Raw genomic sequence first — 14,286 nt, 5'->3', positions numbered from 1 at the left:
ACGAGGTGTTTGATATTTTATTAATTAATTTTTCGTGATAAGCTCATACTTACAAATACAGCATTTTCCACACTGACCTTTAATTAATTATACCGTTGCAATTTACATCCATGAAAAATATCACTCCGAAATCCGAAATTCTTACACTATGAGATTAATTCGTAGGCATTCTAGACTCGTTCAATTCATAGTGACCTGAGAATTATTAAGTTAAAATCGCCTCCAAACTGTAAAGTAAATGGCTAACTCTAGAAACTAAAAATAAATTGAAAAGTCTTCTTACAAAAATTTTACTGGAAGTTTATCGGTTAATTTATACAATTTTCTGGAGTATGATTTCAACGTTTATTGAGCAAATGTATATGATTTTACCAACCTTTTAACTTTCATGCTATTGAATCTCCCTTCATTGAGATTTCTGAAAAGTATGAAATGTTTTCTCAGGAATAATATGAAATGGTTCTCAGGAATAATAACATCGATATTTGTCTCTGTTGAAGCGTTTCTCTAATTCTCTTGCTCATGTACTTGGAATTCTCAGTATTATTAAGAATACGAAGCGACTGCAATGTTTCGTATCGCTATGCACTCACATCTCGAGCATCTGGTTTTTTGCCACTTGAGTTCTCAGACGCAAATAGGTAATGCGGATATAACTCGACTCGTTCATTTCAAACGCAGACGTACGGCACAAATCCGAGTGCCTTTATTGGGTTTTTGTTTTTCATCGAATCGTGACGTTCAAGAGATTTTTACAATGCGAATGCATTTAATTCCCATCCCTGCAGGTTTCTATCGCGTCAACTACGACCACGAAAATTGGAATCTGATCAGGAGCCAACTCCAAGACCAGGCCGGGACTGGAACCGTGGTCATCCCCCCCATCACCAAGTCTCAACTGTTAGATGACGCGCTAAACTTGGCAAGGGCCGGTCTCTTGCCGTATGCCTTGGCCCTTGACCTCTGCCTCTCCCTCCAGAACGGCACCGACTACCTGCCCTGGGCGTCTGCATTCCGAGCAATCAAGTATCTGGATCTCATGGTCGTTAATTCGTCCGTGTACGAGCAATTCAAGGTGAGTACCCAACGCAGGGATTCTCACGGCCGGGTATCACATTTGGAATTCGATTTAAATTTGCTAAACCCTGGGTCGCCGTTCTAGACGCGGCTCGTCAGATCATGCGAAATCCCGCATTTCGCCCCGTATTAAAAAAAATCGGACTCGTCGCTTCCCTATCTCCGCAAATATTTTCCCATGTCCATCATCGTGGCCTCGGTTGTGGTCGCTTGTCATTTTTTGTCATTTTGACGTGGTCTTCAAAAATTCGGTTATTATTTTTTTAAATGTTTGTATCTTCCCTTACCGACCGCTTCAGGCGGTCCGCGTGTCCATAGAAATCCGATGCTGGATGGTCACCAGGCTTCACAGGGGCCGAGTTACCAAGGTTTAAGCGAACCCATGCCCAAAGGGGATCTCGTGCACGCGATATTAGGTATACTTCATATTAATTTAAATTAAACTTTCTCCTCATCCGATAAAACTACTCGCCACTTATTTGTCATGGATGTTTTTGGGTAGAGTTGCCAAATGTAGAACTTGAACATGTAGAACAAATAATAAAATAATATCTTTGCTTAGAGTAAGGATAGTTCAAATCAAAATCATATATGAGAAGCTCAGAAAAGGGGGGGAGGATGCCGACCAATGAGCAGGAATTTCACACAGTTGGAATATAGATAAAGGAGGAGTGTATTGGCGGGGCAGCTTTGACGATACTCCCTCCTGCCGTGGAACGAATGGGTCTCTCTCGTTCGAAATCAATGGAGAAAATCAATGAAAACAATGACAATAAACTGCAGATCGGAGATAAGACGGGAGAATTGATAAGTGTGTGTCAGCCATTTCCCTTCCTTCCCTTCCCAATATCCATATGTACCCTTCAAGCCGTTCCCTTTCGCGGTAGGCCGAGTCCAAAAACCCCGATTTTAGGTTTCAACTGAGAACATGCTACTTCCTTCCATACTGTCATACACTTGCATATTTTTTTCGCCTACTTTTCAGTCGCACAATGTTTCGGGTGTGCTCTTCTGTTCATGAGACTTCCTTTAATATTTCTTCTCTTAAGGGTAACTTCAACCACATTCACCCATGACCTTTTCGCTCTATCCCTTTCTCTCTCAGACTATTTTTCCTTCTCTCATGCATCTGTTTTGTTTATCCGACTATCATAAACGATGCTCTATACCTTGAATTAAATCATTTAAATCGAGGTTCGGCGTGCAATGAAAAATGGAAGGGGAGATATTTTGTGTACAGATCAAACTCAGCGCAAACTCATTCCTTGCAGACAGTCGTCAGTTGAAAGGCTCTTGTTGAATACTATCGTAGCAAATCTCAGTTTCAGCAACATGAAATTTTCCCTTGTCCACGGCGGTCACTCCATGGTTTCTCGTCGTATTTTGGTAGCCTCGCACAATTGGATTCTTAATATCTATCCATGGTCCCCATGGTGCTCTGCAAGCCAGGTGTGGGTCGGGGGTTATTACACTTTAGGCGTGCAACATGTACAATTTTTATTAATCGTTAGAACAACATTTTTTTCAATTATACAAGTAATGTAGATGATTATTGCTACTGCTACATGCGCCACGGCATCTAAGTGAGCTATGCTTCTCTGCACATGCGAGAGGAGCTGGAAATAACAAGAAGGACTATAATTATAGATGGATGAGATAAAGAGGAAACATAAGAGGCTACTCAGAATGAGAACAGAAAAATAGTTTTTCCTCCTAGCGCGGTCTATTAGTGCTATTCTGATCCATTATCGTTTTGTGGGAAAATGAAATCTTAAATTTATCTGTCCTGCACTTAATCTCTCTCATTTTATTGACGTGAGCTCTCCTACCGTAGTGAGATGAGGTAAATAATACATTTTCGACATCATCGTTAAAGAGATCTCATTGCAATTTACGGGATTTAATCAGTAATTTAACATTCGTTTAACGTTCGTGAGTAATTTCCAATCTAGTTCCCCTTATAATCTTGATACGCTACGCAGTTTATCATAAAAACGTTTTACACACGCAGGTCCTCTACGCTACGCGCGATCTAATTTGGAAATCAATTCAACTTCATCAGCATCCCATGTACTAGCTAAATGAGGCCTAATTAACGAAAGAAAATATTGCTGATGTCGGATGAAGCCAGGGAGCTTTGGTAGACATTGTACAATCTGGGGTTACTGTCGGATCATCGTCATTCCTAATGCCGTAAATCGATATCTAACCGCGCACAGCTCCCGTATGCGGGACGTAGAAATAGGAGTTAAATTGTCGGTTTGGGAGTAGGTTTAACATTATGGCTGGACTGATTATTTTTTAACCGTGTATGCCACTAAAATGGAGTCCTGTGTTGGTTAATATTTAGGTTCACTCTCTTTATTAAAAGTTGGGAAGAGAAAGAATTCCTTCGACTATTAATTCCATTCCTCCATGCGGTCGTTCGTCTTGTTGTCGACGAACTCTTTCTTTAGTGTAAGCATACCTACACATCGGAGCTCAAAGTTGGTAAAAATTCAAAAATCATGGTGTGAATCGTTTTGAATTTTGAAAAAAACTGATACTGACTGCCTAATGCATCTCAGATTGAAGTGAAGAGAATCTTCTCGCGTTTTTCAATGAGCAAGCCAAACGGATCCGTAAAAATTCTCATCTTTTCTACAATTCTAGGTCACAGTTTTTATAAAATTATCATTATTATGTATTATTATTAATGTATAACTATTACTTCAACCGTTTTTCACTTGCTTGCTCGAGATTCAACGTTGAGTTAAGTTTTTTCTCATTTTAAAGGTGACGATCTTCTACAAAGGGAAAGTTTACTGGGTAGGTAATTTGAATTGGTTGTGATTTTTACCTGCCGAATGTTATAAGTGAATTAAGTGCGTATTGCGATGATCCTTTGCTCCAATAGATGGGATATGGTGCTCAAATAGTAATTGTTTTACTTCTCAGGTATCAGAATCCTCTAACAACCCTATTAAACCAAGCTTTGGGTCAATTGTAACTTAGTGATTGCTGTGGTTAAAGCAGTACCTACCGGTACCCTATTCTATATTGTCACTGCATGTTAATTTGTTAGATACTATGATTAATTCCAACATTAGTGATAATAGTATGTGAATGACTTCTTTTGATACATTTAGAATGAATCATATTATTCCATTTTCAGTGATTGCATAGTCATCCCTGCCATATCCATTCCATAGCCATGTTTGTGCTATAACAAATTTTGGAAGGAAGGATTAGGCCGTCGAGCATCTCCTGACCAAAAATAAAGATGTTTTTGATCCCACGTCAAACTCAATGAAACTCGATATCAAACCTTTAATTTTATATACAATCTGGAATATATAGCCCGTCAAAAATGACGGAATAAATAAGGGCAAACAGAAAGAAAAAATGAATGAATAAAACTTGGTGTTTTTTGGCACAAAAAAATTATAATACTACCGGTTTCGACGCATTGGCGACATCATCAGGGCATTACCCGATGATGTCACCGATGTGTCGAAACCAGTAGTTTTATAAAGTTTTTGTGTGAAAAAATAATAAGCTTTATTTATTTAGTGATCATGAATGACCACAAATTAGAGCGTCAAACCATCACATTTGGAAAGAAAAACGTTTTACTTCATTTTTAAGGCAGTATATTCAAACATGAAAAACTCCCAAGGATGTTACTTGGTGAATAAAATTTTGAAGCCTATCAATTATGAAAATGGCCTTATGAATCAAATACTTTGCGATTAAAAATTTACTTACGATAAAGAAATGCCCTAACCTGATTTCAAAATAATACCCTAACCAATAAATTGAAAATAATCTGCGACAAATCGCACGTGAAAAGGGTTTAGCAACTTTGTCGTGCAAAATGGGCATGCAAAAATATGGACAGAGTAATAATTTTCAATTATTTGGCCACATTTCAGTTTTTAAGTCTCAGGAGAGTGTAGCTCAAATGTAGTAAGTTATTTAAAAAAGCAAAAATGAAACCTCTGTACTGCATTCAACATTTTTCTTATGTGACTGAATTTTGTCCTCACGGGGCTAAAAATAAGCCTTCGAAATAAAAATTTGCACATTTTGCTAATTTTGCAGTCAGTTTTGACCAATTACAGTTTTTTCAATTCATCTCAAAGTTCGACGACCGAATGTGCAAAATGCCGAGGAACTGTGCTCATTACTCGGTCACTGTCCCCCATGTCGTGTGGTCACAGTGACCGAGTAACGTGGGCTTACCCATATACCCACGCATGATTAGAATGTTAACAAAAGACCAGTGTGAACTGTTGTAGAATGTAGTTTTGTACTGCAAGGTAATCTGGCCGTTGAGGCTAGATGATAAGCACATACGGGAGATTTATGAGAATGTTAAATTGGTCGGAAACGAAAAAAACGATGAAGTAGGTAAGGGTGGATAGATAGATAATCCTCTTCATTTTGGGGCACTATTTAGACTATGGAGCATCTTCTACCGGGATACCTGATATCCTTCTACCGGGAGAAATCCACAGGAGGCAAGAAAGGTGGATGCATGGGATTTTGATTGGTGATGATATGTTGATGGCTGTGATAGAGGCGAGGACGTTAGGAAGGTCTGATAGAGGTAGTATAAGGATAGGAATGTTTGATGAAATGAAGGAAGGAATTGAAGTGGATCTGGAATTGAAGAACAGTTCAATGTTATATAAGATGTCAGGATTTAACTTGTTAGGTGAGGTGAAGAAATGTAGTGGTGTTCAATTTGTGTCCATCCTAAACCTACTATAAACGGTTGAACTATTTTATGACAATAAAACACCGTCCACGTTATGCCTGTCTTCTCTCGAGGTGAGCACACCCTGCTGTTTCCCGATTTCCTAACGTTCTCTTTCGCAGGGAGTCATGCTCAGCATCTCACGCAAACTGATCGATGCCGTGGGTTGGGGCGAGTCGACGGCGAGCGGCGAGGGCGAACACATCGACGCCCTTAAGAGGGCCTCGGGCCTCAAGTGGGCCTGCCACTGGGACGACAACGACTGCGTCCGCGAGGCGACCGCCCGCTACGCGCAGTGGATGGCTGAGTCTTCGGGCGGAGCGATGAGGAAGGCGCAGTTTCGCAATTCGACTTCGAAGTAAGTCAGAAAGAATTCTCAAGAGGCAGCGTTGGTTGTTATTTTCATTGTTACACGACTCTTGTGGTACATTAACCCTTTAAGCTACGACTGAAGGATCCAAGAAGAGTTCCGAAACCGTCATCCAACCGAAAACTTGCTCCGCTAAAACCTTTCCATTTTACGGGACCAACTCTAATAAAAAGCACGGGGCTTGAGGACTTGATGAGATCAACAGACTTGACGGCCACTTGGATGTAAATTACGAATATATGGGTAAAAATGACTTCTTACCCACTTCTCTTAATATGTTTTTATTACACAACCCTGTTTCAACGAAGCATTGCCCGAATTGGGTTGTGTAAGAATAAGATACTGGTACGTATTAGTGGAGATGGCTAAAAATTCATTTTTACCCGTTGGGTTTGATGAGGTTCAACTTCTTCCCCAGGATACATACATACCCTGCATGTGTTAATAAAATTAAATGAATGAACTTTTCTTGAAGCTTGGTTAACTAGAGGGAGATAGACACGTCTAAGTGCCACAGTAATTTAAAATTCCACCTTACTCAGAAAGTAGTAGCCGCGCGGAATAATATTTTCGATTGCTGCTGTCTAAAAAATAATATTTATTAATTTCTTCATCCAAATGCATCAAAAGTTATGTAACTGTAGAATTTTTTTATTTTTCGTCACCTCAAATGCACTTTGATATGAGGATCTGCGTAACACCAAATGTAGTTTAACGATGCACTGTAAAATTTTACTCTTAGTATGAATTATCTTCAAAAACCTGAACCATGATCGATTTCATAAAATCCAACCTGTCCCGGTGTTATAGCAGCCGATTACCGGCGCAGATATTACATTCACTCGATGTTGAAACATTACAACGATCGTGTGCGAAAGACGATGACCAAATGCATCGAATAACCCTTTCGCTGACTTCTTCTGCGTGTTGGTATTTTAAATTTAAATTTTCAATATTATATTAATGTTTCATAGTAATCGTCGATAGCTTTGGTAAGGGGGACCGTGTAAGATCTCCTCACAAGCCTCTCGCTCACCCCACTCCATAAGAGGTCAAATGTCAACTTCCACATAAAAATCGCTGTAAAATCCGGAGCGTTCTATAAGATTAAGGAACTCGCATGTTTGTCAATCTCGACTCGATGCGAATATGAAGAGCATTCATTAGCCATGTAGCTTCATACGGAACCAGGGAGAAACACTCGTACTTTCGGAAATGAATCAACTCGCAAAATAACATGGAAACAATTTTGATATTTTTACAGTCATGAATCAATATATAATGCTGGATAATGTTAACATTTCCGGCGAATACTTCAGCGGTAACAAGAGAGAAAAATAAGACAAAACGACGAATAGCCCGAATGACGTGCTATTTTAGACGTCCTCCTCCCTGTATGACAATTTTCAGTCGACGAAAAAAAAATAATTTTCAATAGACAAACACAGAATAGAATGCTAAGTTAAAAGGTGAAGTGGTTCGTTTTGAGATCGACTGACTCAATTTCTCGAGAGAGAATCTCTTCTGAAGTCAAGACTCGCTATTTCTCCAATTGATCATACCCGAGCGTATATAATTTCCGCACCGACAATATTTGGCGGAGCCTCATTCAGACCAAAGAGTCCTAGGTTCATATTCCGGGTGCTACCTATGGAAAATACCATTATATGAATCGATTTTATGCACGACCGTCATTGTTGAGAGACCGAATGGTGGCAATGGAAAAAAATATTCCCCCTTACTTTCGAATTGGCACACGCCTTCAGCCTTTAGTTCGGGGTGAGCTGTATCCTCAACTGTCGACAGCGCGAACTCAGGAAAGGATCCATTTATGCCTAATGGCAGCGCTACTAGTTCGATTTGCGATCTCACACTGCAGCGATGTTCCTCCCGTTCGCTGTAAAATGAGAGTGATGTCACGCTGGATTTTCCGAACTTCTCCCCATCTTTGCGTCTCTCCTCCTCCCAAACACACACATACACACACAACCTCGGGAGTTCGAAATCCCTGGAGAGTTTACATCGGCAATCTCTTCGATCTCTCCATTTCTCATCGAATGGAAAGGATGTTTGGGCCATGAAATCTTTTCTCCTAACATGTGAAGGCATTTAAGATAAAACCTGGTGAAACTTGACGTCGAGGCTCTTCTAGAGATCTCTCGCTTGAAGAAAGAGAGTGATTTCGTCAGGAAAACGTCCCTCCTCAAGTTGAAGCCAACGACGCATTGCATACTCGTGCGTGCCTAACGCTCCTTAGCACGGATTCACGTTCGACCGATCGTTAGACTGATCCCCCAATATTTTACTTTCGCTTTCATGGCATCCATCGTCGACATCCCGCGCCCAATGGAGGATCCCGCCCGACCTTCGCAGGGTGGTGTACTGCACGGGAATCAAGCATGGGTCGACGAAGGAGTGGGAGTACGCGTGGCAGCGCTACCTCTCGACGAACGTCGGCACGCAGAGGGACGTACTCCTCGACTCGCTGGGCTGCACCCAAGAGATACCCCTGCTGAAAAAGTGAGTGAGTCTAGTTCTTCCGTCAAGTGCATCTGGTGCCGAGAAGAGAAACCGTGCCGGCAAATCCTGACTTGGATAAGTTCTTAGTCCAACAATTGCTCGGATAAGGCGTGGTTGAAGTCTCTTTATTATTGGAATTTTTCCGGTCTCGGTGTTTTATTTCATGTGGTGAAAAATAAAATTTGGATAATTTGAGTATATAGAGATGAATTTTAGAAGGTGACTACTTAGGTATGAATACATGATAATTATGTATCTTACCTTAGGATGTAGATAAGTACTTTCTCTTGTGGATTTGGGGTGGCCCAGCGCAAGGGCGAATAAACCCTTTCTGTAAGGGCAATGAAAGATTATTTGGTATTTATCATCAATTCTTGGAATAAAGCGAGTATTCAAACAGTTTATGAAAGTAACGCGGACACATTACAATGCACACTGAACACACACTATATATGCTCCACAGGAATACCCCACACATATGCAGTTAAAACCCTCGCCCCACATAACGGAATCCTTCAAACCCCTCTCCATTATGAAACCCCTTTATTTAACTACACGTATTCCCTACCATGCATTCTAAATATTTCTTCCGAATTTTATAGCGATGCAATTAATTTAATATAGTGAATTCCTGTATGGTTTTCGTATGTTGAATGCTTTCATCATTAGGTTAGAAATAATATTCTCTGGGAACAGGCACATCGGTGTTCTGTTAGTATAATTATGAAAAAAATGAATTGGAGTAGATGTGAAATATTAATTCTAGGATTGCTGTTCATATTAAGAATGATCACAAAATTTTAATTCACATAATTTACTATGAAACAGTCTAATTTTGTTTTATTTTTAGTCTAATGTGTAATTTACATGTATATTTGGAACAAGTTTCATTGATTTGACTCGAGTATTACGTCGGCAGCTACGGTTGTAATTTGTGAGGTTCAGTTTACCTGCGTCAATGATTGAGGTAGCACACGACGAGCAATACGCTACATTGAAATTTTGCCTCTCGCCTGAAACATTTGTCTGATAAATGAGTCCAATCTAACCCTACAGGATGCTTATGGAGGGTATTTATTTCCCATAGTACAAAAAATGGTTTTTAGTGCATAAAGAGAGTAGTCAGTTTAAAAGGCAGTTGAGCTACAATAACTGCCCTTACGGAAGTAAACCCTAACACCTCTGCTGCCTTAACGAAAGAAGATCAACGGATAACGTTAAGAGCAATATCTCAAATATTTTAGTTTTAATTTGGTGCCACTAACACGTTGGTTACGGAAAAAACTACATGAGACTCGTTTGTGCGTGGTGGGTTCCATTACCCGAACAACAGTACGTTCGCGTTTAGGTTTGCTCGCGTTTGAAGTTGATGTTACAGGGAGAGGAGTGTCTGTCACAGGTATCACTGCGGATGAAACTTGGCTACATCACTTGGATCTTGAGAGCAAACCGAAAAGCTCTGTGTCGAAATCTCCGGCATTACTAAAACCAATCTGCATTATAAGCCAAAGTTGTTGAAAAGTCATGGTCACATCATATTTTTCAATGCTCAGAAAATGTTTTATCTGCATGTCGCAACAGCACACCCAACTGTTAATAGAGCATACAATATATGGCTGAACTGTACATGGCAAAAGTCCACATTTCAAGCAACAGGCTGAATACTACATATAACAATAATGAACGGTTGTGCATCGCCAATGCATCTTTCAACTGTACGGTTGTACATCGCTGAATGTCTCGCGAAAATCAATGCGTCGTGTGTTCCCCATCCTTCCTATAGTCCAGACATGTGACTTTTTCTTATGTGAATAAAAATATTCGTGGAAAGCGTTTTACGTCATCAAAAGACTGCTGAGGCGATTTTGAAGGACCTTTCAAAAAAATTGCTTCCAATATGTCTGAGAAGAATGAGGAAAAATGTAGGGCAAGTGCAACTGTGCACTCATTTGGAAACTATCAAAATTTGGGGAATATAGTATATAAAGATAACTACAGTGTTAAAAAGCATGATCATTTGTTATTATACAACCATCGTATGAAAGTTCCCAATGTATTGCCGCGGGGCAAATTTGACGAAATAATTTTGCAATGAAAATGCTTTCTGTGAGATGTTGGCACCTACGAATGGGACGGCAGTGAAATAATTCACATTAATTATTTATTATTATTTTTTTAAGGTAATCTACCGGTTAAGATAGGTTTTTGGATGGACACAACTATCATACAAGCATTTAATTACTCCTAACAAAACACAAAATCCATCATCCCACTCTACATCAGGTCCCTCTTCATCTCTGAGTACTTTCTTCCTCCCTTCATCCCGTCCAACATCCCTATCCTGTTCCTTCCCTTTCCTCGTTTGCCTAACATTCTCCCCTCAATTACAGTCTTCAACATCCCGCTGCCGGTCAATAGCCGGCCCCCTTCATCCACTTTTCCTGCCTCCATAGGATTTCTCCCAACAAACCCCTCCTCTTCGCCCACCAAACCAAGTACTTCCTCATTTGTTTTCTTCTATGTCCATTTCACCTTCTCCACTCTTCTCCACATCCACATTTCAAAAGCCTCCAGTCTACGTCTATCCTCCTGCTTCAATGACCACGTTTCCGCACCGTACATAGCTACGCTCCATATCAAAGTTTTTACGAGTCTTTTCTTAACATCCTTACTCAAAGTCCCTGTCATCAACTCCCTCCTCCTTGTGAAAGCCTCTTTTCCCAGCGCAATTCTCCTCCTTACGTCCCTAGTACTTTTACCGTGTTGGTCCAAGACACTACCGAGATACGTAAACTGTTCTACCTGCTCTAGTTTTTGCCGTCCTATTTTAATGTTAAGCTTGGCCTTTTTCTTTCTAGAAAATCGCATAATCTTTGTTTTATTAATATTGATTTTCATCCCATACCTGTCGCACTGAATTTCCAATTCACTAAGCAATGCTTGCAACCCCTTGGCTGACTGACAAACTAAAGCTTGGTCATCCGCAAACCTAACTGATTTTACGAATTCCCCGCCCACTTTCATTCCTACCTCCAGTTCTTCCCATGCCTCTTTGATCAGTTCCTCTGCATAGAGGTTGAAGAGCAACGGTGATAATGGGCAACCCTGCCTTACACCTCTTCCTAACACTGCCCATCCGGACCCCCCGTTTCCCACCCGCACCTGAGCAGTCTGAGACATGTACAGGTTGCGGATTAGCCTCCTTTCCCTCCAATATATTCCTATTTTCTGCAATATATTCATTAGTTTTTCCCAGTTCACTCTATCAAAAGCTTTTTCGAAATCTACGAAACAGGCAAATTTATTTATTATTAATGACTTAAAAAATAAATTATGCTTCCATGGCATAAATACGAACCCTAGATAAGAGCAAGTTAATTAATAGATCTTAAAGAATTTTTGGTGCAATTTACAGGCGAGGTTTTACTTAAATTCATTTGAATTCTCTACCGCAATACCTTTTTTTTATCTTAAACATGTTACTCAATAGATATTCCGGAAAAATTTCCCAAGCTCTGAAAATTTAATCATTTCACAAATTCAAACAGTGCAACGCTATATATTCTATTGTGTGTCTGATTTTTTTCCGTGGACGAGTGGGTTTGCAGTTAATGATCTATTAAATGTTATGAATTTTTTTTAGGTATATGGCTGGAGTTTTGGATAGCAGTTCTGGAATAAGAAAACAAGATGGTAGCAGAGCGTTTGCTGCTGTTGCAAACAACCCTTTGGGAAGTCAAATTGCCTTTGATTTTTTGAGAAATAACTGGAATCAACTTTTGAGCTAGTAAGTTTATTTGGTTCACTTTTTTGTCGTCATACTTATGATGGAGAATCACGGTGAAATTGATATTTTGTAATTTTTTGTATTTTGTGTTATTTTTTGATTTTTGTGGCTTGTATTTTTTGCTTTTACTATGTATCACTCAAAACGCGTTGCTGTTATATGTCTGAAATCCAAGCATGTACTCGTACGTTTAGAAGTTATAACTAATTATGATGGGCGGAAGTGTGTTATCAACTTCAGTGATATAAGCATTTCTTCTGACCAAGTTAGGACGAGCAATGTTTTTGTCACTATATTATTTTTTATCGAAATGAACTTTTGAAATATTGGCATATTTTTTTCAGCTACGGACTGGCATTTTCAAGAGTTGCAAGTATGATTGCTGCTGCAACTTCTTCTATGAATACAGAGGCCCAATTAAACCAGGTAATTATGTCATAAACACGGTATACTTACTTAAATAGTTCGTGAAATTCTTAGAATGTAATTGATTTGAAAGTAAACGATGAATGTACCCTTAATATATATCTGCAATGAAATTTCATGAGAAATGGAAAATAAAACAACCTGTATCAATCAATGCGGGTGTATTATAGAATTTTCAAATTATATATACTTCGAAATTTATTCTTTTATTACGACACATCACATTGTTTACTTTGTAGCATCGCTTTTCTAACTTTCTCATCATTTATAGACAGCTTCTTTTATGGTAGCTCACAAGTTAATATATTTTTTGCGAGATCCATATGATTCAAGTCACCAGCCTAATAATAAAAAAAACACTAAGAATCAAAGTATCATATCTAGCTCTAAAACTTTGTTAGGTACGTGAAAGCACTCATGAAATTACAAATTCTGGCTACTTAAAGAAAAAATATTGACATCATGAATTAAATTTCTTTTTACTAAATAAAACTCATGAATCTTGTGTTACTTTCGTTTATACAGGTGAAGACGTTCTGGAAGGAGCAGCAAGGTAATTTGGGTTCTACGGGAAGAACATTTCAGCAGAGTATTGAAAAGGTAGCAGCAAATGTATTGTGGATGGAAAGAAGTTTTGAGGAAATGAAGAAATGGGTTGAGAGCCATTCAAAACGTTAATTAAGCTTTGAACAAAATCCCTGAAACACTAACCATTTTGTAAGCATTGTGTATTGATTACTTTTCTTCATTCTAAAAATAAATTACCTATTTTTAAATAAATAATAGGTCAATTGAATTTTTTAATATAATTTAATTTCGGGTACATGTCGATGTTGGGATATTAATCAAACGTTTGTCTAAAAGTTAAATTACATAAATTGAATCAGTAACACTGCTAATAGACGCAATCATGGCATGAAATTAAAGTCAAAACAAACTGTATTATGAACTTCAAATACGACGGGTGTAAATAGCATTTAAATTGTGGATATTCAACATACTGTGAAATAGTAAAATGTTAATTTTCCATCATAACTATGGATGAAAAGTAAAGATAATTGGGTGTTATTTAAGTTTTCTTATAAAAAGCGTCTTAATGTCTTTTTCGCACGTCAAAATTATTTTTCAATCGTTGACACTGTGGCGCGCGGCATTCAGCTTTACTACGAGAATATACTCACCAACCTAATTTTACATAGAAATTAATCGAAATAAATAATCACATAATGATTCTAAGAACAAGATGAAATGAATCGCGTGTTTATTGTGATAATGACGCTAATTAAATAAGAGGCAAGGTTTTTCCGGGGAAATCTTAACACACTTCACATTTAAATTCTTTGCTATTAGTGGTATATTCTCCGA

The 14,286-nt window shown here is 38.8% G+C and overlaps 1 protein-coding gene across 1 annotated transcript in view; it reads left to right on the top strand.

Annotated features, from left to right (window-relative positions):
- The window catches only part of LOC139690452 (aminopeptidase N-like), a 93,308-nt gene extending 79,613 nt beyond the window's left edge, over positions 1 to 13,695 (top strand). The window contains exons 10-15 of the mRNA XM_071587907.1: positions 789 to 1,075; positions 5,941 to 6,176; positions 8,541 to 8,708; positions 12,352 to 12,495; positions 12,840 to 12,921; positions 13,447 to 13,695. Coding sequence (XP_071444008.1) covers positions 789 to 1,075; positions 5,941 to 6,176; positions 8,541 to 8,708; positions 12,352 to 12,495; positions 12,840 to 12,921; positions 13,447 to 13,599 — 1,070 coding nt within the window. The 3' untranslated portion in view covers positions 13,600 to 13,695. The remainder of the gene's footprint in view (positions 1 to 788; positions 1,076 to 5,940; positions 6,177 to 8,540; positions 8,709 to 12,351; positions 12,496 to 12,839; positions 12,922 to 13,446) is intronic.
- Positions 13,696 to 14,286: the final 591 nt, after the last annotated feature.

The sequence above is a fragment of the Hetaerina americana genome, unplaced genomic scaffold (assembly GCF_022747635.1).
Source record: "Hetaerina americana unplaced genomic scaffold, ioHetAmer1.1.p SCAF_3, whole genome shotgun sequence".
Classification (NCBI taxonomy): domain Eukaryota; kingdom Metazoa; phylum Arthropoda; class Insecta; order Odonata; family Calopterygidae; genus Hetaerina; species Hetaerina americana.
Note: the sequence above shows the minus strand (reverse complement) of the source record. Positions and strands in the feature narration are given on the sequence as shown.